Source organism: Salmo salar, chromosome ssa15, assembly GCF_905237065.1.
Source record: "Salmo salar chromosome ssa15, Ssal_v3.1, whole genome shotgun sequence".
In the NCBI taxonomy this organism is placed as follows: domain Eukaryota; kingdom Metazoa; phylum Chordata; class Actinopteri; order Salmoniformes; family Salmonidae; genus Salmo; species Salmo salar.
In genome coordinates this window covers 90,059,719-90,086,743 of record NC_059456.1, presented here as the reverse complement: position 1 = coordinate 90,086,743, position 27,025 = coordinate 90,059,719, and the positions used below count along the sequence as shown (strand labels likewise).

The following is a 27,025-nucleotide window of genomic DNA, read 5'->3' as shown; positions in this document are numbered from 1 at the left end:
AAAATACTCGACTGTAACAGTAAGAGTGTCTCTCTGTGATCATTGCCAACGAACCTTTGACCCTTAACCTCTGACACAGCAGTGGCAGCCTCTCTGGTGGTGAAGGTGTACCCTGAGAGGGTGTTGGTGGCCCAGGGCAGCCCTGTGACCCTGCGGTGCCAGGTGACCGGCTCTCCACCCCACTACTACTACTGGTCCAGGGAAGACGGAAGGCTTGTCACCAACAGCGCCGACAGACGCGGACAAGGTAAAGTATACTGGACAGATCAGGTCTGGGTAGTGGAGTGTGAGACATGGCCTAGTATAAGAGCAATACATACACTGATGTAGTGTTATATAGTTGTACCTACATTATACACTTCTCAGTAAATACCTTATACTGGTGAAACATCCAGTACTAACTGTAGTAGAGAGCCTATTGAGGCCATTCCCCATGTTAATGTAAAGTTATTCTACAGTTGAAGTTGAAGTTTACATACACCTTAGCCAAATACATTTACAGTAAACTCAGTTTTTCACAATTCCTGACATTTAATCCTAGTAAAAATTCCCTCTGTTTTAGGTCAGTTAGGATCACCACTTTATTTTAAGAATGTGAAATGTCAGAATAATAGTAGAGAGAATGATTTATTTCAGCTTTTATTTCTTTCATCACATTCCCAGTGGGTCAGAAGTTTACATACACTCATTTAGTATTTGGTAGCATTGCCTTTAAATTGTTTAACTTGGGTCAAATGTTTCGGGTAGCCTTCCACAAGCTTCCCACAATAAGTTGGGTGAATTTTGTCCCATTCCTCCTGACAGAGCTGGTGTAACTGAGTCAGGTTTGTAGGCCTCCTTGCTCGCACACGCTTTTTCAGTTCTGCCCACAAATCTTCTATAGGATTGAGGTCAGGGCTTTGTGATGGCCACTCCAATACCTTGACTTTGTTGTCCTTAAGCCATTTTGCCACAACTTTGGAAGTATGCTTGGGGTCATTGTCCATTTGGAAGACCCATTTGCGACCAAGCTTTAACTTCCTGACTGATGTCTTGAGATGTTGCTTCAATATATCCACATCATTTTCCGTCCTCATGATGCCATCTATTTTGTGAAGTGCACCAGTCCCTCCTGCAGCAAAGCACCCCCACAACAGGATGTTGCCACCCGCGTGCTTCACGGTTGGGATGGTGTTCTTCAGCTTGCAAGCCTCCCCCTTTTTCCTCCAAACATAACGATGGTCATTATGGCCAAACAGTTCTATTTTTGTTTCATCAGACTAGAGGACATTTCTCCAAAAAGTATAATCTTTGTCCCCATGTGCAGATGCAAACTGTAGTCTGGTTTTTTATGCCGATTTTGGAGCAGTGGCTTCTTCCTTGCTGAGCAGCCTTTCAGGTTATGTCGATATAGGACTTGTTTTACTGTGGATATAGATACTTTTATAACGAGTTTTATTGACTCCAACATAAATGTATGTAAACTTCCGACTTCAACTGTATATTCCTACCTGTTCTTTCAGGAGAGGAGCTGCATATCCCCAGTGTTCAACCCAGTGACGCAGGCATCTACGTCTGTACCTGCAGAGACCAACGCAACACCAACAGGAGCCGCGCTGAGATCATCGTCACAAGTACTACTTGTTAAATCATAAACCTTTTACTGAATGCACAAACATATTGAATTTCTAATAATTTTGTGATTATTTTTTCTGTGATCTTAGTCAGTTGTTGAATAGTTAAACTGGATTGAACTTATAAGATTTTTTTGTTTAAGTTTTGGCTCCAGCTAAATGTGGTCGAAGCTGAGATACAGTAAGTAATACATTTCTGGGGCTTTTAAATGTTTACTGAATGGTTTCTGTCTCCAGCTGTCTTATCCAAACCCATTGAAGTGACCATTGAGGAGCCCAAAGCACATAGCGTCACAGTTGGAGCAACAGTCAGCTTCATCTGCACAGCCAAGAGCAAGGTAACACTAGCTTCCAACATGGAGACATTAACACAATTCATTCTATTTATTTGGATATATCTTGGATGGTTGGCATTGTGCTTAATAAATTTGGCCATGAGAGAAAATGGTAGAAAACCATATTATTAGCATATTGTTATACAATTGTCCCCCTTTTATTGGCCCCTCTGTTGCATTGCTTTCTCTCTTACTTGTGTTTACTTCACATCTTGTACCCATCTGTCCCCTCCCAGTCTCCAGCCTACACCCTGGTGTGGACTCGGCGGGGTAACGGCAAGCTACCCAACAGAGCCATGGACTTCAACGGCATCCTGACCATCCAGAACGTCCAGCCTGAGGACGCTGGCATCTACGTGTGTACAGGCTCCAACATGTTTGCCATGGACGAAGGCACTGCCGTCCTCTACGTGCCAGGTTTGTGAACCCAGACAGGCGCCATCAAACTGTTAGCCATCAGCCTCTATGCACCACCCTACAAGCTCTATTCCTCTCCTCAGCCCTTCCTTGAATGGTGCATGCCCCTGCTTGCTTTGGCTTTGCCTCCGTCCCCCTATATAATGCACTGCGTTAAATGTGTTTGTCCGCACCCTAGCTTCTGGCAAACAGCATAACCCCTGTCACTGACTCTCAACCCCCACTTTTCTAAATTCAGACAACCTCTCTCATGTCAAACCCTGTGTTAGGTTCTAATTCTTTATTCTGAAGTTTATTCTGCCCAGAGGATCAATACAGCTGCATTAGACAAAAACATTTTCACACAAGCACTGATATTTAACCGTTCCTCATAGGCTGAGTATCCTCCTACCCATCTGTACAAACATCGTTCTTTACTGCTAGGCAGGACACTAGTGATACGGGCAGAAACTTTTATTTCTCCCTTAAGATGACCTGACCTCAACCCCCCCTCCATCACTAATCCATGGCTCTCTCCCCTTATCAATGCCTGACCTGACCTCAACCCCCTCCATCACTAATCCATGGCTCTCTCCCCTTATCAATGCCTGACACATGTAATCGCTTCCCTGCACTCAACACATAACAACCTTAATTGCACACACTATATACCATCCTCCTAAAAACCTTAACTTTTGGTGTAGACCCTCTAAACCTCAGCACTCCATCAGTGACATTAATAAGTATATTTCCTATTCTCAGAACCTTCAAATCTCTCCCTACTCTACCTGTTTCCCTGTTTCTGATGTTGGTGTCTCTATCTTTCTAACAATGATTGGACCTTCTTACTCTGTGTAAAACCTTTATGGTTCCAGGGGCAATGTACAGCTTGTGGATATTATAATTATTTTATTATGAAAAATAATGAAAAGGGCCATAATGGTAAGATATGTGTATGGTTTGTCCAAGAAATCATAGCACACAGTAGTCCTCAATGCTACCAAAGCCCAAAGATAACGCCCTCTCAAGAGTTTCAAGTAGTTTTAGTTACTATGCACTGTCACCACTCCCAATGGATTTACCAAAGAAGGTTGTCTTGCCCAGTGGCATATATTTTATTTATTTTCTAGTTACTTCCTGGTTTAATACTCAGTGATGACTGACCAATCCTTTGAATTGGGTCTCTGTTGCCATCGGTGATATCTCTTTTCTGATCTCTAGCTGTTGCTGTCTTCACTGTGGGTTCATGTAATCAGTGGTGGAGGTGGTGGTCTGGTAACTTTTCAATCACTTGTACACTAGTTTCTGCCTATTTCCTTACTAGCAGGGTGTTGGTTATTTGGTATGTTTCCTGAAGTCTGTAACCCTGGCTGGGACTGGTGGAGGTTTCTCCTTGAGCTGTAGTGGTTGATGAGGTACATGGGTGACAAGATGGGTGCTTAGTGACTGACTGGGAGGGACCAACATTCAAAAAGGACTTCAGCCTATCACCATCGAGGCATAAATGTACTTACAGTATAGTAAAAGGACTGTACTGAGTCTACTTACCCAATCCCAATCTCAACCCCCTCTCGAGGGTGACGTGAGGATCACATAGGGACAGAAGCAATCCCACTCTGTATAAAAACCAGATCCTTTGTTTGTTTCCTGATTGTTTTGATGAATGTTAATGTTGACAATGGTGCTATCAGCCTTGTAGCAGGTGAAGATACCTGTGGTTGAACTTTAAACTTTAGGTTAGTAGTATATCTATCTATGGCTGCTTTTATTGTCTGTTATCTGGATGGGAGTAGTAAGGGGGTCCAAGGCATTGCATTGCCAATTGTAAGTAAGGTGGCTTGTTTTGCATCGTACTATCCAGTAAGTGTTAATTAGACTCAAAGGAAATGTGTTGAAGATTTGACTTGAAATTTGAAAGATCATTGAGACTAGTTTGATTTCAACGCTTTCATAAATCACACGTGTTGTATAATATTTTTATTGCAGTTCAGCATTTTCATATTTTTAAAATCAAGGGCAAATAATATTTTTTTAATTGATTCACTTTTTTGAACCTAAATGTTATCTGAACATAATATATAAAATTTGATAAAAGTTAAATAAACGACTACATACCTAGATTTATATAGCGATATATTAGTTCCTTTCTTGGCTAGTAATTGATTTGAGAGAACAGGCAGTACTCATCCATTTACTTACATGATAAAAGCATGGTTTACATTTATTTTGAGAACAGATCAAAAGTTTATAATCATTTTCAATGTTTTGTCATTGCATTTTTATGTTTTAAATGTTTCTCGTCAAACATTTTTTAAATATATTTTGTTGTTGTTGATATACAGTATCTTATTAAGAGAACAAGAGAGTGGCTGAAATATGCCAATTGAAATCTCGCTAGTGGGCTGATAGAGACAGAATGCGCAGTCCACAGACAGTTTGAGATGCCTCATCATCCTACTATGTTATTTTAGTTTGAACTTTTCATTTCAACTTTTATAACTATTGTTTTACACTGTATTTAAATCATCTAGATATCTAAAGGTGCTGTTTCAAAGAGATTGTACTTTACACTATACTATGTACTGATTACATTTTTTTTTTAAATACCTGATGTAACATACAAATATCACAATGTATTTTATTTATCTTAACTGTGAAAATGTTTGTGAAAATATAAATTTGATTAAAATAGTGATAGAGACCAGAGATATGACAGAGTCATATGGAGTGAGACTTCAATGGAACAGAAGATATTTCCTCCCTCATGGTACAAGGCACCAGACCTTCGTACGTCAATTATTTTGGATGTATTGTAAATTAACTAATTGTAAGGTGTTGATGTAATGGCATTAATGACTATCAGACCCTTCTTCACTATGGCCTACTTGTCAAGGATAAGCCAACCCACCATTGTTTAAACCACAAGCTGTATATGGTTGAAAACATTAAAGAGAACCATTCTAAACAGAAATCGAAAGGTTCAATCAATGGAAGTAAAGTTTTTACAACTAGTTTGTATAACTACTAACATGCATGCTCTGTATGTGGCCCTCAGTTCTCTTTGTGCTTGTTTGTACTCAGTCCAACCATACCGTTTTCATTGTTGTGTTCTTGTCTCATTGTGTTCTGTGCATGTTTGTGTAGTAGAACTAGTTGACTTTGAATCCAAACTTGCTTTCGCTGAGTAGACACATTCACTGTTACACCAGCAAATGACCGTAGTTCATATCAGTGACACGTTTTATACAGAAAAGAAAATATTTAAACACAGCACTGTATGTTGTATGAACACAATGACACAATCTCCAAGGTGATATGCCCTTAAACTTAACCAGTATCCACAGAACCATATCCCAGAAATCACACAATTACTAACATTGTATCCAAGGGTAAGTATGTGATGATTGTGAATATAAAACTATGAATGCAATAGCACCATCTATGACCATCATAAAAAAAGACACCTCTTACTCTTTAGCCTGAATGGGATGTAACGTCTGGATCAGAGGACCTCAATATTGCGTGCCTCTCAATCCCAGAAAATTGACAGAGCTCTTTGAAGACAGGCCTGTTCTAAATAGCCCAATTATATATCCTGGTCTGAATTGGAGAAACGATTTGAATACTTTGAATACATGATGGGAAAGGTGGCGCCTATTGCGTTCAAGTTATGTTATGTTCCTTGCCGATCATTCTGCTGTTGTATTGTTGTGTCTTGTGCATTTTGGAAAATCGCTGGCATAAGAAACACCAGGCAGTACTTGGATGGACCACAGCATTCTGATTACTGACTGGGCCACAGACTCAGTGGGAGGTGCATTGGATGATGATTCCAATGCCAGTGTTCCATCATTGCCCTGGAGACTCACCTGTCAGTTTGCCTGTCCTGTCCTGCCCTTCCTTCCTCCTTTCCCCATTTCCAGAGGCCTCACAGACTCCGACGTTTTACACAGCCTATGAAATGTTTGAAGGACATAGAAAGCGTAAGTGGGTATGGCATGGCCACACCTCTCCACCACACCTCCACCTCATCCCTGGAGGGCTCCTCCCTCTCTCTGTCACGCATGCGCATTCATCTACCTTTGCCTTCAGCATGGATGTGGTGGTCGGGTAATGCCCATGTACAATCAACCATAGGGATTACATACAGTTCACACTTCACATAAGGTTGTAGGGTTATACAGTTATATGGTTATATGGTTAACTGGACTATAGGTTAGAATGCATCTGCAGAGTTATTCATTCAAATGTAAATATGCAATTCTTATTGCTTGCTCTGCATTTTGTCTCCTCAAACATACAGTATATGAACAGACAATTCTCTTGATAACATATGATAATATGTTTACATACAGTATCATGATAATACCGTTGAAGTCGGAAGTTTACATACACTTAGGTTGGAGTCATTAAAACTCATTTTTCAACCACTCCCACACATTTCTTGTTAACAAACAATAGTTTTGGCAAGTCGGTTAGGACATCTACTAATTTTTCCAACAATTGTTTACAGACAGATTATTTCACTTATAATTCACTGTATCACAATTCCAGTGGGTCAGAAGTTTACATACACGAAGTTCACTGTGCCTTTAAACAGCTTGGAAAATTCCAGAAAATGATGTCATGGCTTTAGAGGCTTCTGATAGGCTAATTGACATCATTTGAGTCAATTGGAGGTGTACCTGTGGATGTATTTCAAGGCCTACCTTCAAACTCAGTGCCTCTTTGCTTGACATCATGGGAAAATCAAAAGAAATCAGCCAAGACCTCAGAAAAAAAATTGTAGACCTCCACAAGTCTGGTTCATCCTTGGGAGCAATTTCCAAACGCCTGAAGGTATCACGTTCATCTGTACAAACAATAGTACGCAAGTATAAGCCACGCAGCAGTCATACCGCTCAGGAAGAAGATGCATTCTGTCTCCTAGAGAAGAAGGTACTTTGGTGCAAAAAGTGCAAATCAATCCCAGAACAACAGCAAAGGACCTTGTGAAGATGCTGGAGGAAACAGGTACAAAAGTATCTATATCCACAGTAAAACAAGTCCTATATCGACATAACCTGAACGGCCGCTCAGCAAGGAGAAGCCACTGCTCCAAAACCGCCATAAAAAAGCCAGACTACAGTTTGCAACTGCACATGGAGACAAAGATCGTACTTTTTGGAGAAATGTCCTCTGGTCTGATGAAACAAAAATAGAACTGTTTGGCCATAATGACCATCAATATGTTTGGAGGAAAAAGGGGGAAGCTTGCAAGCCGAAGAACACCATCCCAACCGTGAAGCACGCGGGTGGCAACATCCTGTTTTGGGGGTGCTTTGCTGCAGGAGGGACTGGTGCACTTCACAAAATAGATGGCATCATGAGGGAGGAAAATTATGTGGATATATTGAAGCAACATCTCAAGACATCAGTCAGGAAGTTAAAGCTTGGTCGCAAATGGGTCTTCCAAATGGACAATGAGCATACTTCCAAAGTTGTGGCAAAATGGCTTAAGGACAACAAAGTCAAGGTATTGGAGTGGCCATCATAAAGCACTGACCTCAATCCTATAGAAGATTTGTGGGCAGAACTGAAAATGTGTGTGTGAGGAAGAAGGCCTACAAACCTGACTCAGTTACACCAGCTCTGTCAGGTTGGAATAGGCCAAAATTCACCCAACTTATTGTGGGAAGCTTGTGGAAGGCTACCCGAAACGTTTGACCCAAGTTAAACAATTTAAAGGCAATGCTACCAAATGCTAATTGAGTGTATGTAAACTTCTGACCCACTGGGAATGTGATGAAAGAAATAAAAGCTGAAATAAATAATTCTCTCCTCTATTATTCTGACATTTCACATTCTTAAAATATAGTGGTGATCCTAACTGACCTAAAACAGGGAATTTTTTACTAGGATTAAAAATCAGGAATTGTGAAAAACTGAGTTTAAATGTATTTAGCTAAGGGGTATGTAAACTTCCGACTTCAACTGTATATGTTCATATTACTCTTGACACCTTATAGACTTTAGTTATTATAGTACAGAATAGATTGTACATGAGCATTACTAGGTCTTGCCTGGCTCGTCTGGCTACTATGGTATGGGTCCATTGGTGCAGGTGCATGCTCATTCATGTGGGAAGCTCCTCTCGAGTCCATTTACCAACTTTACTTTTCACCCATTAAGTCCCTCATGCACTTCATCTCAGGTCCCCTCCGGTTTTCCATCTGCACAAAACATTCACACTCACTTTTTTAACACCACACCAGTGTATGACAACAACTAATGCACATTTTAGTACAGTTATCTGATCCGAGATCAGATCTCCATCTTTATGTTATAACCTCAAGTATCTGATGTATTTAGAGAGAAAGTTACATACTAAATATGACATTCTGTCTTATTATTCTATCTAGACTTGAGTAGTTAGCTTGTTGTCTTCCAATCAGCACTCAACACAGAGGAGACACCACCCACACTTTCCCCATCTGCATTCTGCTTGATGATCCCACACAGGGACACACACTGGTCTGGAATAGCTGTCATAGTGTGCTTCAAACATCATGCTGTGCCTAACACACCACATCCCGATCATGGCTGTTAGCTCTCTGGAGCCCAGGGGGAGAACTATCTGCCATTCCTCTCATCATGCTCACCTCCCCCTCGACAGATATCATCCTTCAACCGTCCATCACAGTGAATGTTTCAATAAGGTATACTGTATACTTAATGGCCTGTTGTAACCTCACCACCTACTTACTGAAGTTCTCTATTCTACATTACTAAGTTCACACAGTTCAACTGACCTAGGTCACATGTCTCAATATTGAGACAAGCTAAATCATTAGATCAATTTGAGAAAGTGTACTAGTCAGTGCCCAGCCCCTCAGATAACAAAGATGATGAAATATAGTCAGTCTCTCTCTCTCAGGTCAGTGAGTCCCAGACCCAGACCAGGGCTTATCTCGGAGCTTAGATAGCCTGATAGTCCTCCCTGGATGCTGAAAGGGGGCTTTCTTTTGCTCTGTCGCCCTGGGATCAGATGGGATTCAATGTGGCTGGGGATCAGCGGCCAGCCAAGCTGGCACAGAGAGCTGTGCCCAGAGAGCCATGTGCCCAGTCAAGGCCAGCCTGCCTCCTCTCATCTGTGTCGGCTGCACAGAGGGCCCTGGCTGCCAAGGGGTAATTTCTAGGCGTAGGCCACGTACCCAGCCCTGTCCCGCCACCCTCTCTCTGCCCTTCCTCATTAACATTGACACATAGACACAGTCTTGGCCTGAGTGAGTCAGGACCCAGCCTTGCTGAACTACAGCCAACATGTACTCTAAACTGATGTCACTTGATTCTGTAAAGTACTGGTCTGGTAGCAGTGGAGGCTGGGACGCAGTAAATGGAATGGCATCAAACACATGGAAACCATGCGTTTGATGTATTTGATACCATTCCACCTATTCCGCTCCAGCCCTTACTACGACCCCGTCCTCCCCAATTAAGGTGCCACCAACCCCCTGTGTCTGTTAGCCATTACTACCCGCGAAATGTTAAAGCCCCTTCCTGCAGAAAAGCCCCTGCCCTTTGTGAACACAAACGCCCCATACTTTGGAGTCTGTCTGTTTCTGAGCAGTTGCTGAACTGTTCTCTGCCTTTATTGTAGCTGCCGAGGGGTCCGAGCCAGTGGCTACCGCCACTCCACCTGTCCTGACCATCCAGCAAGGAGGCCGCGCTGAGTTCCGCTGTACTGTGACTGGCAACCCTACCCCAGCCATCGAGTGGATAGGTAAGGAAGGCATGTAGCTAGCGGTAGACCTACAGCATAAACTAAGCCAGTCAATTAGTTTAGTCAGTTGCTGGCTAAGTCAATTAGGAACACATTCATTCGCATGTATAACGACCTGTTATGATCTTGTATTTGAATAGCTGTTAATAGAAGTATACATTCACACTGTATAATGGCATAACTGACAAAAGGGGGGGGTGATCTTATGTGTTTCTAGGTGGAGGTCCTGGTAACAGAATGAGCCCCAATGCTGTGGTCCGTGGAGGAGTACTGACCATCCCTGCTGTGGAGAGGGGGGATGAGGGGGAGTACGTCTGCAAGGCCCTCAACACCCACGGAGAACACACGGCACGGGCTGTCCTCTACGTACACAGTGGGTCTCAACATCAACAGCAGGCCAATGTCACAGGTTCATGGGGTGGTATTCTTACTTGAGATCTACACGCAAGTCTTCTATTGAGCTCGATGAAGGATTTATGGATGCTCTGAGGTCTGAGTTGTGTGTACTTATCTCAACTGTGAATATGCCCAATATTGTTGTTCGTCACTAGTTACCACAGCCACAAAGTCCTTATTTCTACAATTTATCTTCTTAAAATATGATTTTAAACCACAGGAGGTTGGAGGCACCTTAATTGGGGAGGACGGGTTCATGGTAATGACTGGAGTGGTATGAGTGGAATGGTATCAAATACATAAAACACATGGTTTCTAAACAAATTTTTGTTTTCATGAATTTTTACAAAATTGCCCATTTTGACTTTGTGGCTGTGGTAACTACTGACAACCCATATTGTCTACCAGTCTTGTTGGGTCCTCATTTGGGTATATTCTGTGTTCTTCCTGTGTGTTTAAATGCTTCAGGTGCCAGCCTGCCCCACGTGCAGGTGAGCCCCCAGAGAGTAGACATCCATGAGGGGGAGACGCTGAGGCTGTACTGCAGGGCTGGAGGCACGCCCAGCCCCGGACTCACCTGGAAGAAACAGGGAGGACAACTTCCTCCGCAGGTAAACACTGGTCCTTCCTATCTGATACTTTCTGTCTAGGATATATACTGATCTTAAGAGTAGCTACATAGAGTGCCTTCAGAAAGTATGTATTTATAGCCCTTGATTTTGTTGTGTTACATCCTGAATTTAAAATATAATTTTTTTGTCACTGGCCTACACACAATACCCAATAATGTCAAAGTGGAATTATGTTTCTCAACATTTTTACGATGTCTTGAGTCAATAAGTATTCAACCACTTTGTTATGGCAAGCCTAAATAAGTTCAGGAGTAAACATTTGCTTAACAAGTCAGATAATAAGTTGCATGGACTCACTATGTGTGCAATAATAGTGTTTAACATGATTTTTTAATGACTACTTCATCTCTGTTCCCCATACATACAATTATCTGGAAGGTTCCTTAGTCGAGCAGGGAATTCCAAACAAAGATTTAACCACAAAGACCAGGGAGGTTTTCCAATGCCTTGCAAAGAAGTGTAGATGGGGTATTGGTAGATGGGTAAAAATACAGACGTTGAATATTAATTACACTTTGGATGGTGTATTAATACACCCAGTTGTTACAAAGATACAGGTGTCCTTCCTAACTCAGTTGCCAGAGAGGAAGGACACTGCTCATGGATTTCACCATGATGCCAATGGTGACTTTAAAACAGTTACAGAGTTTAATGGCAGTGATATGGAGAAAGCTGAGGATGGATCAACAACATTGTAGTTACTCCACAATACTAACCTAATTGACAGAGTGAAAAGAAGAAAGCCTGTACAGAATAAAAATATTCCAAAACATGCATCTTGTTTGCAACAAGACACTAAAGTAATACAGCAAAAAAAATTGGCAAAGCAATTAACATTTTGTCCTGAATACAAAGTATTATGTTTGCGGCAAATCCAATACAACACATTACTGAGTGCCACTCTCCATAATTTCAAGCATAGTGGTGGCTGCATTATGTTATGGGTATGCTTCTAATTGTTAAGGACTGGGGAGTTTTTCAGGATAAAAAAAGAAGCAGAATGGAGCTAAGCACAGGCAAAATCCTAGAGGAAAACCTGGTTCAGTCTGCATTCCACCAGACACTGGAAGATGAATTAATCTTTCAGCAGGACAATAACCTAAAACCCAAGGCCAAATATACACTGGAGTTGCTAACTAAGATGACATTGAATCATTCCTGAGTGGCCGAGTTACAGTTTTGACTTAAATCTACATGAAAATCTATAGCAAGCTATGATCAGCAACCAATTTGACAGAGCAAAAAATTTACAATCCAGGTGTGAAAAGCTCTTAGAGACCTACCCATAAAGACTCACTGCCAAAGGTGCTTTTACAAAGTATTCACTCAGGGGTGTGAATACTTATGTTAATAAGATATTTCTGTATTTGATTTTCAATACATTTGCAAACATTAAAAAAAACATGTTTTCACTTTTCCAATATGGGGTATTGTGTGTTGATAGGTGGAGCAAAAAATTATTTGAATCCTTTTCGAATTTAGGAATGTATAGTAAGTCAAGGAGTATGAATACTTTCTCAAGACACTCACTGTATATATTGTATACAGCAGGGGTGTCGAACTCACCTTGCCCCGGGTGCCGCATTCAGTCTTCAACGAGGTCTGCACAGAAAATGTTCTTGCCATCCAAATTCGCCAAAAATTGTCCTTTATCGATTGTTTTTGGAATTCTCGATGCTCCCTGACTGTCTAGTGATTATTAGCGAGCTGGACAGTCAAGAAACTGTATGAATATAGATCCATTACCATTTCTACACAGTTTGGTTTTATTTTTTTATTTTACTCAAACCACCCGCGGGCCGGATTGGACCCCCTCGTGAGCCGGATCCGGCCTGCGAGCCATATGTTTGACATCCCTGGTATACAGTATTTGGTGCTGGTATCTCACCATGCTATTGAAAGGGTTGTGTTGGTGAAAAAGTGAATTCTGGTGTACAGTATTTTGACCAATCTTTATTGTTTTTTTCCTTCTTGTGTTTCCTTCCTCCCTTTTTTTATTCCCACCCTTTTTTCCTTGACGTTTTGCTCAGGCCATTCCTTCTCACGGTTTCCATCAGTTTAAAAGCAACAGTCTCGATGTGTTACAGAAACGTATTGACGAGCTGCAGGTCTGTCCATCTGTCCTGTCTTTACGTCTGTCTGTCTATCTGTCTCGTCTCTTACTTCCCACCTGTTGTCCTCTACTGACCTTGCCTAAACACACTGTCAACTAAATGCATGATCAAACGTGTCTTTGATTCATCATCACACACAGTAACTGCTATTAATTCACTACAAGCAAATAGCTGCTTACAAAGTCTCCATGAGAAATAGTAGTTCAGTATTACTGTAAAAAAAACATCATCAACAACAACAACAGCAAGCTGGGTGTGAAGCTCTACTTATGGCATGGTTTCGTTGTTGTTTTATAAATGTTCCATCCATCCATGTCCTTCATTTTCTCATTTATCCACCATCTTTAGGGATGGGGGAAACAATTGATACAGTTACATGTCACAATATTATTTTTGGATTGATATTTGGCTCCAGGTATCAATTTGTAAAAAAGTTTTGGCTACTGTAGGTAGCATTAGCTAGGGCTAGTTGTCTATACGCCGGTGTTTTTCATCGTATAGCTTTTGAAATAGTTTTCAACATGTTTTCAGCACTTTTATTTCCCTGACTGATCAAAACTCGTTTTTTCATGCTGTCTCTTGTCTCTCTGCAGCAGATAAATAGTGAGCAATATGTTTGGAACATCACATTGCAATAAAATCGCAGTATCGAATCGCAATACATATAGATTTGTGAGAATCGCGTACATATGGTATAGGCACTTAAGTATGGTGAAAATATCGTATCGTGAGGCCCCTCTCAATTCCCAGCCCTAACCATCATCATATCATCCCTGACATATTTGTTTCCTAAACCAACTATTTACCATTTTGCTCACATTATTATTATTCCTGTATGTACATGCCAAGGCCCCAGGTCGTAGCTAGGTATTTGGGACATAGTCTCCTCATGCCAGGCACTTGTCCCCCTCGAGGGGCTTTGGGTTAGTCCCTCCGTACCTCGTGTCTCCTCCGCCAGCCCATGCTCAGGGCTCTGTTTTGTTCTGCCTCAGACAGCTTCAGCGTTGTGTCAGCTTTTCCCATGGGGACTCAGGCTCTGCCGTGCGGCCACGCAGACATTCTGTGTACTTTAGCAAATGGGTTGCTTTGAAAACTTGTGAATGGGTTCAGACACACATTGAGCCGGCTCTGCCTCAGCCACTGCTCACTTTAGCCAGGCCCTCACGGTTGACTAGGCCGGAGCTAAGCAGCTTTGTCCACGGATGGAAGGCAAACTACCACCACCCCCAGGATACTGTAATCCACCCAGCCCAGCCACACCCCTTTAAATTCTCTCTCCAGCCCCACCCCTTTAAATTCTCTCTCCAGGCACACCTGTTTAAATTCTCTCTCCAGACACACCTGTTTAAATTCTCTCTCCAGGCACACCTCTTTAAATTCTCTCTCCAGACACACCTGTTTAAATTCTCTCTCCAGCCACACCCCTTTAAATTCTCTCTCCAGCCCCACCCCTTTAAATTCTCTCTCCAGGCACACCCCTTTAAATTCTCTCTCCAGACACACCTGTTTAAATTCTCTCTCCAGGCACACCCCTTTAAATTCTCTCACCAGCCACACCCCTTTAAATTCTCTCTCCAGACACACCCCTTTAAATTCTCTCTCCAGACACACCTGTTTAAATTCTCTCTCCAGACACACCCCTTTAAATTCTCTCTCCAGACACACCTGTTTAAATTCTCTCTCCAGACACACCCCTTTAAATTCTCTCTCCAGCCCCACCCCTTTAAATTCTCTCCCCAGACACACCTGTTTAAATTCTCTCTCCAGACACACCTGTTTAAATTCTCTCTCCAGCCACACCCCTTTAAATTCTCTCTCCAGACACACCTGTTTAAATTCTCTCTCCAGCCACACCCCTTTAAATTCTCTCTCCAGACACACCCCTTTAAATTCTCTCTCCAGCCACACCCCTTTAAATTCTCTCACCAGCCACACCCCTTTAAATTCTCTCTCCAGACACACCCCTTTAAATTCTCTCTCCAGCCATACCCCTTTAAATTCTCTCTCCAGACACACCTGTTTAAATTCTCTCTCCAGACACACCTGTTTAAATTCTCTCTCCAGACACACCTGTTTAAATTCTCTCTCCAGCCACACCCCTTTAAATTCTCTCTCCAGACACACCTGTTTAAATTCTCTCTCCAGACACACCCCTTTAAATTCTCTCTCCAGACACACCTGTTTAAATTCTCTCTCCAGACACACCTGTTTAAATTCTCTCTCCAGACACACCTGTTTAAATTCTCTCTCCAGCCACACCCCTTTAAATTCTCTCTCCAGACACACCCCTTTAAATTCTCTCTCCAGCCACACCCCTTTAAATTCTCTCTCCAGACACACCTGTTTAAATTCTCTCTCCAGCCACACCCCTTTAAATTCTCTCTCCAGACACACCCCTTTAAATTCTCTCTCCAGACACACCCCTTTAAATTCTCTCTCCAGCCACACCCCTTTAAATTCTCTCTCCAGCCACACCCCTTTAAATTCTCTCTCCAGCCACACCCCTTTAAATTCTCTCTCTAGAGTCTAGACACACCCCTTTAAATAATGTCTTTAGGTGTACTCTATTCTCAGCTGTAACACTGGCCACTGTTCACGTTGATGGTTGTAATACTGTATGGTTGTAAGGTTGTAAATTATAGTAAGGTCCACTCTGTCCATTATAGTTCAAGTGTAAAGTAGTTGCTTAGAGTTGATGTAGTGAGTGGTTGTAAGTATTAGTAAACATCTGTAATGCATTACCAGGGATTTCATACTGTGCAGAGGAGCTTTGTATTGCTTGAAAGCATTGTATTGGCTCGAAGCACTATGTCTAATATGTCAATTCCCTAACAGTTTCCCAGTCCTGTCATCATTGTACTGAATCATTTTAACAACTCAACAACAATTATTTTAAGTATACAAAAGTATACAATAACATGTGCTACTATACCTACTGTAGTGTACCCTACTGTAGTATATCCTACTGTAGTATATCCTACTGAAGTGTATGACTACCTACTGTAGTGTACCCTACTGTAGTATATCCTACTGAAGTGTATGACTACCTACTGTAGTGTACCCTACTGTAGTATATCCTACTGAAGTGTATGACTACCTACTGTAGTGTACCCTACTGTAGTATATCCTACTGAAGTGTATGACTACCTACTGTAGTGTACCCTACAGTAGTATATCCTACTGAAGTGTATGACTACCTACTGCATTGTATCCTACTGTAGTGTATGGTACTGTAGTGTATCCTGCTATAGTGTATGACTACCTAGTAGTGTATCCTACTGTAGTATATCCTACTGAAGTGTATGCTACTGTAGTGTATGCTACTGTAGTGTATCCTACTGTAGTGTATCCTACTGTAGTATATCCTACTGTAGTGTATGCTACTGTAGTGTATGGTACTGTAGTGTATCCTGTTGTAGTGTATGACTACCTACTGTAGTGTATCCTACTGTAGTATATCCTACTGAAGTGTATGCTACTGTAGTGTATGCTACTGTAGTGTATCCTACTGTAGTGTATCCTACTGTAGTATATCCTACTGTAGTGTATGCTACTGTAGTGTATTCTACTGTAGTGTATGGTACTGTAGTGTATCCTGCTGTAGTGTACCCTACTGTAGTATATCCTACTGTAGTGTATGCTACTGTAGTGTATCCTACTGTAGTGTATCCTACTGTAGTGTATGACTACCTACTGTAGTGTATGCTACTATAGTGCACCCTACTGTAGTGTATCCTACTGTAGTGTACCTACTGTATGTCATTGGTAACTGTTTTAATAGTGATCATTATCTGTTGTCAAATTAACATTTTTAACTGTGAAATCATTATAGTAATGTTGATATACTTAAACATTACTTTTCTCTTCAACCAACAATGAATTGGTTAGATTTTATTGTTTTCTTTCATGCAAAGCACAGCAATAACTGAAAAGCCATTTTTAATGATCATAACATAAACATTGTTACAACGCACACCATTTAACAATGCTATATACTGTATATGCTGAAGATCCACCCTGCTGTGCTTTTGTTGCTATTGATTTGAAATGATATCAAGTGTGTCTGTTGTTCGCACCTTTGTGGGTTTATACAGTGGTTATACAATGTTTAAACAGTAGGTGTTGGTCCAAAGGTAAGAAATCTGCTGTATGTATGATGTTTTTGTATTGGGTTTGGGTAGAGACATTATCATTGTCATGCACATTGTCGTATAGCTCGTACCAGAGTGGTGCATCTTGTCTAAGGCCATCTCCATGCTCGTTGCTGTGTCCTCTCTAGACCCGTATGGAGCGTACAGACATTGGCACCCTTCTCATCCCCAACATCAAGTCCTCTGACTCTGGCACCTACCTGTGTGTTGGAACCAACTCCATAGGATCCTCAGAGGCTCGCATCGAGGTTACCGTCAATAGAGGTGAGAGGTCACTCCAGGATCATGTTCAGTAGGGCACTCGTTTTAAAAAGTTTTGCAACGTAAATCGGAAACGGCTGTTTCTTATTGGAAAGATAGTTCAGATTACATCAATGTTTTAATCGGTTTCAAAATGTTTTCTCCCTACTGGGCATGACCCAGGTAATTGTACCCCAGAGCTTGCTGCTGCTGTGTGTTGACAGTAATTTAACATTAGTAAATATCTCTGTCCTGTGTTTGTGGTTGTGTAGCAATAGGAGACACCATCTCGTCAGCCATCACCATCCAGCCCTCCATAGCTGACGTCCAGGAGGGACAGTCTCTGGACCTTAACTGTTTTGTCCCTGGTAACCCCCCACCTGCTGTCACCTGGAGGAGGTCTAGTGGACGCCTGTCTGCCAATCACCAGGTTGGAATATACACATGTTCTCTTACTAGGGTTGAACAATTCTGGAAACTTTCCCAAAGTTCCCAGGTTTTGGTTTTCCCAAAGTTCCCAGGTTTTGGTTTTTACAAAGTTCCCAACATGGATTTCTGAAAACCCAGGAACTTTGGGACCTTACCTCTAACATACAATTGCTTCCAACTGTTCACGTAAATGTCCTGTAGCCACGTGATGATATGGTATCATTACTGTTTAGGAAGCTCAGCTATTCCAATCTCTATGAAAAATCTATTGAAGGGATAGTGGGACATTTTGCTAGCTAGCATGCTAGTTGGTTCTGCAGACTTCCAGTCATTGTGCTAACGCTAGTTATAAATTGCATCAGAAACGACATTCAACTTCATTAAAACTGAAAGCAGAGACATAAAAATGGTATCCATGAGTTCATCTGACTCTGGGGAAGTAGAACAAAGTAATAGCCAACATGTGGCAATATCCCTTTAATGAAGGCTGTTTATTTCACCTGAATATTCAGCAGGATAATTCCCATTGTGCCTAACAGGTTCTGGGTACCCAGCTGCGTATCCTCTCTGCCAGCCCAGATGACTCTGGGGAGTATATCTGTCGTGTGGTGGCAGGGCCTGGTACTCCTGTCCGTCAGGCCTCAGTCTCTGTCTCAGTCACAGCCACCTCCTCTCGTAAGTCAGCAAGCTATTCTCTCTGTGACAGTACACTGGCTTGACAATGGAACTATCCTCTCTACTGATATCACTGGGGATGGTGGTGAAGCAGTCCGAGGCATACGCAGTAGGAACATCTGTGTAATTTATTTAGTGGCCTTTTGTCATGTACAGTATTACTTTTCCAGTTGTGTTTAATTCCAACCCTCCTTAAAGTGACCTCAAGAGTGTATGCTTTACTTTTCCACACTGTGCCATGATCTCATCCTGGTTCAAACCTTCCTGGGTTTCTGGTTTGTCATGTTCTGTATTTGCTTCTAAATTCCAATGCTTCCAATGGAGGCCATAGACCTAAAGTATCATGATCTGGTACTTACAATACACCCTCTTGTAAATGTTGTAGGATTAGAACTGGAGTGAGTGGAGGAAACATTGTTCTGTTGGAATGTTTGTGGTGGTGTGTGTTCCCTGGAGCAGGCCTGCAGACCCCTATCATCTCCATTGAGCCCCACAGTGCAGCGGTGCGAAAGGGAGAGTCAGCCAGCTTCAAGTGTAGGGTCTACAGTGGAGCCCAGCCCGTTCGCCTGGAGTGGAAACTGTCCAACAACCAGCCCCTTCCTGGTGAGGCCCCTCCCACACACACACACACACACACACACATACTGTTACACGGTTACTCTCTAACTGGAGGATACTGAATCATTCAATTCAATTCCATACAGCAGAAAGGGATTTAGTCAGATTCATGTCAGATGTCAGAATCATGTCATTATCCACACGCAAACTACCTGCAATACATACAGTAATGACAACATATAGTCTGTATCCAATTACTGTTCTTTCATCTTTAGCTATGTTTTTAATTTAACACACACAGTTGCTGCTTGTAAGAGATGTATTTGACAGACTAAATTATTCCCTATGAAACCTGTCATTCTGTAGACAATGTGAAGATTGACCATTACGGCTCTGTCCTCGTCATCACTGATGCCCGCCCTAGCAACCAGGGCACCTACCGCTGTGTGGCTAGCAACTTGTTTGGAATCACCCAGAGCATGGTCTCTCTGATTGTCAGAGGTATGGTGTAGTCACACACACACCCACGCACACACACACACACATATATATGGTGTTGATGTTTATGGTGTGGTTCAGTATGAGCAGCTGCTCTCTGTCGATGAACTAAGGGCCCCCCTTGGTGGTTGTCATGGTAAAGGAAAGGACTTATGGTTGTTTATTTGGGTGATGTCATCCTTCCTTCCAGAGTCTCCCGTAGCGACTGTCACCCCTCAGGGGCCCGTGCGAGTCAGGGTGGGTGAACCCATCAATCTGGAGTGCCAGGCCTCCGGGGAGCCACGGCCATCTGTCACATGGCACAGGCTGGACAACGCCCGCAAGACCATGCTGAGTAGCCCTGTGCCCATGGAGTCCAACGCTGTCATGCAGGTACTGTACTGGATCTGTGTTCATTTTTACTGAGCTTTTGTACTGTACAGGTGAAAGGTAGCCTAGTGGTTAAGAGCTTTGAGCCAGTAGCCGACAGGTCGCTGGTTCGAATCCCCGAGCCGACTATGTGTAAATCTGTCGATATGCCCTTGAGCAAGACACTTAACCCTAATTGCTCTGGATAAGAGTGTCTACTAAATGACGAGTGAAATGTATGTGGAAGAATAAAGGTTTCCTAAACACAGATTAAGCCTAGATTCTCAATTCAATGTGCTTCTTGCTCTAAAACCAGGCTTAATCTGTGTATGAGTAACCAGCCCTTAGTGTTTGGATATAATACATTTTTGTGCTAAGATATATTACATAGGGTGTGCTATTTATTCTATGATGGGCAAACGCAGTAAAGCTGTTGTCATGACGTACCCTAGGGGGGAGGATCATAGGCGCCCCCCTCTCTCTCTCCACAGTTTTATGACGGTCGTAAATACTCTGCTTCTGGGTCTGTAGTATTGAGATTGGAATGTGTGACTGTGGGACACAGAGAGAGACTTGGCCAAACATTAACATCAAAAGGGTGAATAATTCAACAGTATTTCTGTATTCCAAACATTTGGAATGGTCCTGCGGGTATTTAAAGAACAATCCTGTGGAATTTGTTAATAATTTGTGATGTAACTAAAGACGGTAGGACAACATAACAGTATCTCTTAATTTATATATTTCCCAGTTGTCAGGGTCACATCCAAATGTGGGGGAACGTATATGATTAAATATGAAACTATTAGTGAGAAGATGTAATGTGATGTTAGCCTTCTAAATGAGAGAATTGTTTTCATATGAAGTCTTAACAAAGTCAGTGGCCAAGCCCACGTGAGCACAAACATTACATCGGCGTCAAGGAACGCCCACTTTTTCCAGAAGTGTATAAAACCCACTTCCGACAAAATGTACATTAGACGTGCAGCGCCAGCTGAATATGTTACAAATGGTTAAGAAATCTACCACTCCAGAGACCAAACGTGCCGGGTTGCTGCCGGTGTTGAACATGGTTTAAGACTCTAGAAGCCAATGAGACCAACAGCGTGCGCTGAGCGGGACGTAATGGCTAGAACTCTACTTTCAACAGAGAAGAAGAAAATCTCTACAAAACTAAAGACTACACAGTCAGTCTGCAGCTGTTTAAGTACTTTAGTCTGGTAAACGGACCGATCGAACAACCGAATGGTACTCTGAAAGATCCATTCTGGAGAACATTTACCTATCGAGCGACCAATGGTACGCCTGACGTATCCATATAACAAGCTACAACTACTAAAGACTTTGATCTCTGGTGGACAAACCAGAGACGTTCTTTTGACTGACTTTCCAGTAGATGGACTGGCGGCCACAGAGAGAAACAACAAAGGCCTACACTCGTAAATATGTAAATTGCAATTCCTTTTAGAATGAGCGGCTGTTCAAGTGTTAGCATTTCCATGAGCCTAGTTATCAGATTGTGTACGATAGTGGAGTCCTTTGTCTGTTCTCCCTCTCTTTCTTACCTGCCCCTCCCTTTTCATTTGGTGTACCAAGCCGTCATATCGGTTTAGTCCACTAGGGACTTTTCAGTGTATCATGTTAGTAACCAATGTATCAAATCAAATCAAACTTTATTTGTCACATGTGCCGAATACAACAAGTGTAGACCTTACAGTGAAATGCTAACTTACAAGCCCTTAACCAACAGTGCAGTTCAAGAAGAGTTAAGAAAATATTTACCAAATAAACTAAAGTAAAAAAATAAAATTACACAATAACATAACAATAACGAGGCTATATACAGGGGCTACCGGTACCGAGTCAGTGTGCGGGGGTACAGGTTAGTTGAGGTAATTTGTACATGTAGGTGGGGTGAAGTGACTATGCATAGATAAAATAAACAGCGAGTAGAAGCAGTGTACAAAACAAATGGAGGCGGGGGGGCCATTTGATTAACTGTTCAGCAGTCTTATGGCTTGGGGGTAGAAGCTGTTAAGGAGCCTTTTGGTCCTAGACTTGACGCTATAGAGGAGAACTCTCTTGGTAGATAGTGTGGTCTACAGCTTATCATAAGGTACTCTACCTCAGGCGAGCAATACCTCAAGACTTCTTTAATATTAGACATTGCGCACCAGCTGTTATTGCCAAGTAGACACACACAACCCCTCCCCTCGTCTTACCAGACGTAGCATCTCTCTTCTGCCGGTGCATGGAAAATCCCGCCAGCTCTATATGTATAACCTATCCTGTGTGTGTTTATATACTTCTGTGTGATTATTTAGTTAGTTAGTAAATAAATAATTAAGCCAATTGGTATATTGCTGATTCATCATTTATGCTAGGGTTCGTGCAGATATCCAAGAGTTTGCGACATTCAGAATATGACTGATGAGGTAATACATTAATAGATTACTGTAATCAATAAGATATGAAAATATCTGAAGAGTGTTACATTCGGGAAATAGTAACTCTTTAAACAACATTTTTCCCGTGGTGCCCCGACTTCCTAGTTAATTAATGTTTACGTGATTAGTTTAATCACGTAATAATTACACCTAGAGAATTGATTTGATAATATAACAGTCTTCACATTAATGATAGTCCAAAAGAGACGACACGGTCTTCCCCTCCCAGGTCCTAGTGGCCCGTCCAGAAGACAGTGGCACCTATGTGTGCGCGGCCCGCAACAACGAGGGCACCACCGAGACCAGGGTGGAAGTGATCGTGGATGGGGGTGCCCAGGTGCCCACCTTGCCCCGTGCCTCTGTGCCAGAACCCCTTATGGTGGTGGTGGAGGGACAGCCCACCACACTGAGATGTGACGCTCACGGTAACTGATGCACTTCCAAATTACACTAATGATTATTAAAGCAAAGATAACAGAGTTCCCAGGTTTTGATTGTATTGATACTTGTTAGTACAGAGAATACATCCTACAAATGAGAGCTGAGAGGAACTTCATGTCATAGACACCTCATCTTTGCTAAGAGCATACAACTGGCATTACAAATAATTTACATTCACTTAAGTCCTTTTTCCACACTGATATTGTGATTTCCCTCCCTCCCAAGGCTTCCCCGCCCCTAAGATCACATGGTCTAAGCTGCGTGCCCCTCTTCCCTGGAGACATAAGGTAGTGGACAACACCCTAGTCCTGCCCAGTGTTGGCCGGGCAGACTCTGGAGAGTACATCTGTAACGCCACCAACAACATGGGCACCACAGAGGTCACCATCATGCTTGATGTGGAGAGTGAGTCTGATAAACAGATTTTATTAGCCTGGTCCAAAATCATTTTGTGATGCTTAACCAACTCCTGTTAATCGTTGTCACGACTGTGTGGAGAGATGGACCAAGGTGCAGCGTGCTCTAAGTTCCACATCTTTATTTAGGTGAAACTTCCAAAAACAAAAGGAAACAAACAACGAAGCGTAACATCACAGGTGCACATGCACTAACTCAAAACAAGATCCCACAAAACACAGTGAGGAAATGGCTGCCTAAATATGATCCCCAATCAGAGACAACGATAAACAGCTGCCTCTGATTGGGAACCATACCAGGCCAACATAGAAATAAAACACCTAGATAGAAACACCCCCCCTAGTCACACCCCGACCTAACCAACATAGAGAATAAAAGGCTCTCTATGGTCACGGCATGACAGTACCACCCCAAAGGTGCGGACTCCGGCCGCAAAACCTGACTATAGGGGAGGGTCAGGGTGGGCATCTAGCGTCTGTGGCGGCTCCGGTGCGGGGCGAAGTACAGGACGCCGTGCCTGCACTGGGCACCGGTGCAAAGGAGGGCTCCGGCCTGTGGACCGTCGTAGGCGATTCCGGACTGTGGACCGTCGTAGGAGGTTCCGGACTGTGGACCATCGCAGGAGGTTCCGGACTGTGGACCGTCGTAGGAGGTTCCGGACTGGGGACCGTCGTAGGAGGTTCCGGACTGTGGACCATCGCAGGAGGTTCCGGACTGTGGACCGTCGTAGGAGGTTCCGGACTGGGGACCGTCGTAGGAGGTTCCGGACTGGGGACCGTCGCCGGAAGCTCTGGACTGGGGACCATCGCCGGAAGCTCTGGACTGGGGACCATCGCCGGAAGCTCTGGACTGGAGACCGTCGCCGGAAGCTCCGGACTGGGGACCATCGCCGGAAGCTCTGGACTGGGGACCATCGCCGGAAGCTCTGGACTGTGAACCGTCGCCGGAAGCTCTGGACTGGGGACCGTCGCCGGAAGCTCTGGACTGTGAACCGTCGCCGGAAGCTCTGGACTGGGGACCGTCGCCGGAAGCTCTGGACTGGGGACCGTCGCCGGAAGCTCTGGACTGGGGACCGTTGCCGGAAGCTCTGGACTGGGGACCGTCGCCGGAAGCTCTGGACTGGGGACCATCGCCGGAAGCTCTGGACTGGGGACCGTTGCCGGAAGCTCTGGACTGTTGATGCGCACTGGAGGCCTAGTGCATGGAGCCGGTACAGGTGGCACCGGACTGGTGACACGCACTTCAGGGCGAGTGTGGGGAGCAGGCACAGCACATGCCAGACTGGGGAGGCGCACTGGAGGCCTGATGCGTGGGACCGGCACAGGTTGCACCGGACGGGTGACACGCTCTTCAGGGCGAGTGCGGGGAGCTGGCACAGGACGTACTGGGCTGTGGAGGCGCACTGGAGACCTGGTGCGTAGAGCCGGCACAAATTGTACCGGAACGATGACACACTTCGCACACCGAGTGCGTTGAGCTGGCACAGGACGTACTGGGCTGTGAAGGCGTACTGGAGACTTGGTGCGTAGAGCCGGCTCACATGGTACCGGACAAATGATACGCTCCTCAAGGCGAGTGCAGAGAGCTGGCACAAGACGTACAGGGCTGTGGAGGCATACTGGAGACCTGGTGCGTGGAGCTGACACAGTTTTTACCAGACTGCTAGCACACTCCTCAGGACGAGTACGGAGAGCTGACTCAGGTGGCATCAAACAGATAACACACTCCTTAGGGCGAATGTCGTGCATCATACACCAACACAACAACTCTCTCATTTCTCTCTCCTCCAATTTCTCCATCAACTCACTGACGGTCTCTGACTCTCTCCGTTCACTCTCCTCCAATTTCTCCCTCTTCTCCCAGATTGGCTCTGGTTCGCTCCTCGGCTCCACCGACCACCCCATGTGCCCCCCCCCCATTTTTTGGGGGGGCTGTCCTTTGGGCTTTCCTTGTGGCCGCGAACCCCGGCGTCGTTGCTGTCCTCCCTTCTCTCCTTGCATCTGCCACCAAGCAAGGCGATCCCTTCCCATCCAAAATCTCCTCCCAAGTCCAGGATACTCTCTCCTCATGGGCACGCTGCTTGGTCCTGTTGTGGTGGGATCTTCTGTCACAGATGTCGTAAGAATATTCAGACCAAAGCGCAGCGTGAAATCGGTTCAACATTTTATTAGACGTGAACCACAAAAAAAACAATAAAGAACAAACGAAACGTGACGTTCTGGAGTGCTCAGAGGCAACTACACAAAAACAAAACAAGATCCCGCAAAACACAGTGGGGAAATGGCTGCTTAAATATGATCCCCAATCAGAGACAACGATAAACGGCTGCCTCTGATTGTGAACCATACCAGGCCAACATAGAAATAAAACAACCTAGATTACCCACCCTAGTCACACCCCGACCTAACCAACATAGAGAATAAAAGGCTCTCTATGGTCACGGCGTGACAATCGTGATCGTGTTGGCTATACAAATCTGGAACCAAAGAGATCTGGGTCCAGGTTAGGGTTTCATTACTGCTGGTTCCAGTCTGCACATAAATATTGTGGAGACTTATATAGATTATTAACACCAGTAAAACTCAATGACACAGCTCATGAATTACGTCTCACCATGCATAAATGTGACCTCACATCTCTATGCAAGCCTAAGTCTAATTTAGTGATTTGCTTTAACGTTTTATAAAAATATAGACTTATAGCTTCAAAATCTATCAACTGTAGTTGGATGAAACATGGGGAAGTTATGCTGTAAAACCACTCAGGGGACAAGTAGGAAAAAAAGCCTGTGAAAGATTTTGCTGAGATGTACACACTTGCTGGAGACCTCTTCTTTGTTTACACCCATTCAGCATCTTTCACGCCCTCTTAAGTCTTAGCCCCACCCATGTAAATGCACATGAGTCAGCAGAAAGTAATCTCTCTACTTAAACTTTCTCCAACTGAGCTTTGTCGATAGCACCAGCTAAATTTGCAGGTTGACGTTTATTGTCATGAATCTTGCCCTAGAGGCAAAACTGAGCAAAATTAAAGGTTAAGGTTAGGCATTAGGGTTAGCAGTGTGGTTAAAGTTAGGATTAGGTTTAAAATTATTTTATAACTTTGTGGCTGTGCGAGCTAGTGACCACTCTGCAGAGCTGCCTCTAAGTCAAGATTCCTGACAATAAATGCCAACCTACACTAAATTCAGGGCAGCAATGTTGTTGAGCGCTGTAGAAATACTTTTGCAGTTGTCCATAACTATATCTTTCCAAAAATCTGCGGAAGCAAAGATTATCTATATACTGACCAGGGAAACCCCATTCTGTTATACATGTAGGCAGAAGCCTGTGATATGACAGGCCAAACATCTCTCGGCATATCCAGCCCCTCCATTATCACAGCCAATCATGGCAAGCCAGGATGGATCCTGTCTTTCTCCCTGTATTGTTATATACTTTCTCCTTGGCTAAACTAGGCTTGTCATTTACATGCTTTATTCATATTTACAGATCACCTACAATTTTTTTATTAAGGCACATGAAAGTTCACATGTTCAAGAAGGCATATCTGAAGAAAAAACTATTAGAAAAT

The 27,025-nt window shown here is 43.4% G+C and overlaps 1 protein-coding gene across 16 annotated transcripts in view; it reads left to right on the top strand.

Annotated features, from left to right (window-relative positions):
* Positions 1–27,025, top strand: part of hspg2 (heparan sulfate proteoglycan 2) — a 199,816-nt gene that overhangs the window by 150,815 nt on the left and 21,976 nt on the right. For 14 of the 16 annotated variants that reach the window (XM_045696271.1, XM_045696262.1, XM_014146820.2 and 11 more), the window contains 17 exons: positions 80–247; positions 1,503–1,613; positions 1,851–1,951; positions 2,185–2,365; positions 6,268–6,327; positions 9,984–10,106; positions 10,324–10,479; positions 10,971–11,113; positions 13,165–13,242; positions 17,528–17,663; positions 17,912–18,069; positions 18,608–18,743; positions 19,203–19,346; positions 19,668–19,802; positions 19,990–20,171; positions 22,824–23,019; positions 23,261–23,440. In XM_045696271.1, coding sequence (XP_045552227.1) covers positions 80–247; positions 1,503–1,613; positions 1,851–1,951; positions 2,185–2,365; positions 6,268–6,327; positions 9,984–10,106; positions 10,324–10,479; positions 10,971–11,113; positions 13,165–13,242; positions 17,528–17,663; positions 17,912–18,069; positions 18,608–18,743; positions 19,203–19,346; positions 19,668–19,802; positions 19,990–20,171; positions 22,824–23,019; positions 23,261–23,440 — 2,388 coding nt within the window. The remainder of the gene's footprint in view (positions 1–79; positions 248–1,502; positions 1,614–1,850; positions 1,952–2,184; positions 2,366–6,267; positions 6,328–9,983; positions 10,107–10,323; positions 10,480–10,970; positions 11,114–13,164; positions 13,243–17,527; positions 17,664–17,911; positions 18,070–18,607; positions 18,744–19,202; positions 19,347–19,667; positions 19,803–19,989; positions 20,172–22,823; positions 23,020–23,260; positions 23,441–27,025) is intronic. The other 2 variants (XM_045696267.1, XM_045696270.1) reach the window with 2 other exon arrangements.